We start from the raw sequence: 1,746 nt of genomic DNA, 5'->3' as shown, positions 1-1,746 counted from the left end.
TAAATATGAGACCGAGGAAGTGGATAGAGTTGATTGGAGATTATGATGTGGAGATAATTTATCATGAAGGGAAGGCTAATGTGGTGGCAGATGCACTAAGTAGGAAATGCATCCATGCGTTGTGTACTGCTATGTCTAGGGTGAGATTGCATGAAGAGGTGGAGAAGATGGGCATTTCTATGATTAAAAAGGGAGATGCAATGTGAGATTTAACAATTGAGCCGGAGTTGTATGCTGAGATCAGGGAGAAGCTAGCAAGAGATGTGCATGTGTTAAGGTGGCGGGAAAGTGATGCCGTAGGGAATGACGTATGAAAACGCTTCTCTGTGGCCAAGGATGGTAGTTTGAGGTTTGATGGAAGATGGTGTGTACCTGATGATGAAGAATTAAAAAGAAAGATTTTAACTAAAGCTCATTCTACTCCATATTCTGTTTATCCTGGAGGGGATAAGCTATATAAAGATTTGAAGAAGACTTTCTGGTGGCCTAAGATGAAGAAAGAGGTTGTTGAGTTCGTTGTAAAGTGTTTGGTTTGTCAAGGAGTAAAGGGAGAACATAAGAGACCACAAGGTGAATTTCAATCCTTGGATGTACCTGAGTGGAAGTGGGAGAGCGATGGATTTCATTGGGGGGGGGGGGGGGGTTGCCTAGGACGCAGAAAGGGAATAATATGATATGGGTTATTGTAGATCGATTGACTAAGTCAGCTCACTTCATTCCTATGAAAGATACTTGGAGTAAAGCTGAGTTGGCTAAAGCTTATATCAAGAATGTGGTGAAGCTTCATGGTATGCCTAAGGATATTATTTCTGATTGTGATTCAAGGTTTATATCTAAGTTCTGGTAAGAATTGCAATCTTTGATGGGGACTCGGTTGAAGATGAGCACATTATTTCATCTAGCTACAGACGGGCAGACGGAGAGAACAATTCAAATATTGGAAGATATGATGAGAGCTTGTGTGGTGGAGTTTGGTGGATCATGGGAGGAGAGGTTGGATTTGATTGAGTTTTCTTATAATAACAGTTACCATTATAGTATTGGTATGACACCTTTTAAGGCGTTGTATGGGAGGAAGTGCAGCAGTCCAGTGTGTTAGGATGACAAAGCAGATGCGGTTGTGTTAGGACCTGAGATGATACAGGAAATGGTGGAGCAAGTGCACATTATTCGTCAGAAGATGCGTGCAGCGCAGGATAGACAGAAAAGCTATGCAAATTTGAAGAGAAGTGATAAAAAATTTGTTGTGGGAGATAAAGTGTTGTTGAAAGTGTCTCCAATGAGGGGAGTGATGAGATTTGGGAAGAAAGGGAAGTTGAGTCAGAAGTACATTGGGCCATATCAGATCTTAGACAGAGTTGGAGAGGTAGCTTACCATTTAGCACTACCTCCAACTTTGGATAGGGTCCATAATACGTTTCATGTTTCACAGTTGAGAAAGTATGTGAGTGATCCTATTCATGTACTTGAGCTTCAGCACATTGAGATTGATGAGTAGTTGTCTTAAGTTGAGGAGCCTAAGGAAATATTGGATAGAAAAGTGAGGAAGACTCGTAAGGGTGAGACAGCATTGGTGAAAGTTTTATGGTCTAATCATAAGGTGGAGGAAGCTACATGGGAAGCTGAAGCTGCAATGCGAGACAAGTATCCTAGTCTTTTTATTTAAGTAAGTTGGTTACGGGGACGTAACCCTTTTTTTAGGGGGATAGGATGTAACATCTCGTATTTTATGACATTTTAATGATA

At 41.0% G+C, this 1,746-nt stretch overlaps 1 protein-coding gene across 1 annotated transcript; it reads left to right on the top strand.

Annotated features, from left to right (window-relative positions):
• The first annotated feature begins 1,147 nt into the window (after nucleotides 1-1,147).
• Nucleotides 1,148-1,498, top strand: LOC141630483 (uncharacterized). The gene has a single exon (XM_074443294.1). The coding sequence runs from the start codon at nucleotides 1,148-1,150 to the stop codon at nucleotides 1,496-1,498; it is 351 nt and encodes a 116-aa protein (XP_074299395.1).
• The last annotated feature ends 248 nt before the right edge of the window (nucleotides 1,499-1,746 follow it).

This window comes from Silene latifolia, chromosome Y (genome assembly GCF_048544455.1).
Source record: "Silene latifolia isolate original U9 population chromosome Y, ASM4854445v1, whole genome shotgun sequence".
Taxonomy (NCBI): Eukaryota; Viridiplantae; Streptophyta; class Magnoliopsida; order Caryophyllales; family Caryophyllaceae; genus Silene; species Silene latifolia.
Note: the sequence above shows the minus strand (reverse complement) of the source record. Positions and strands in the feature narration are given on the sequence as shown.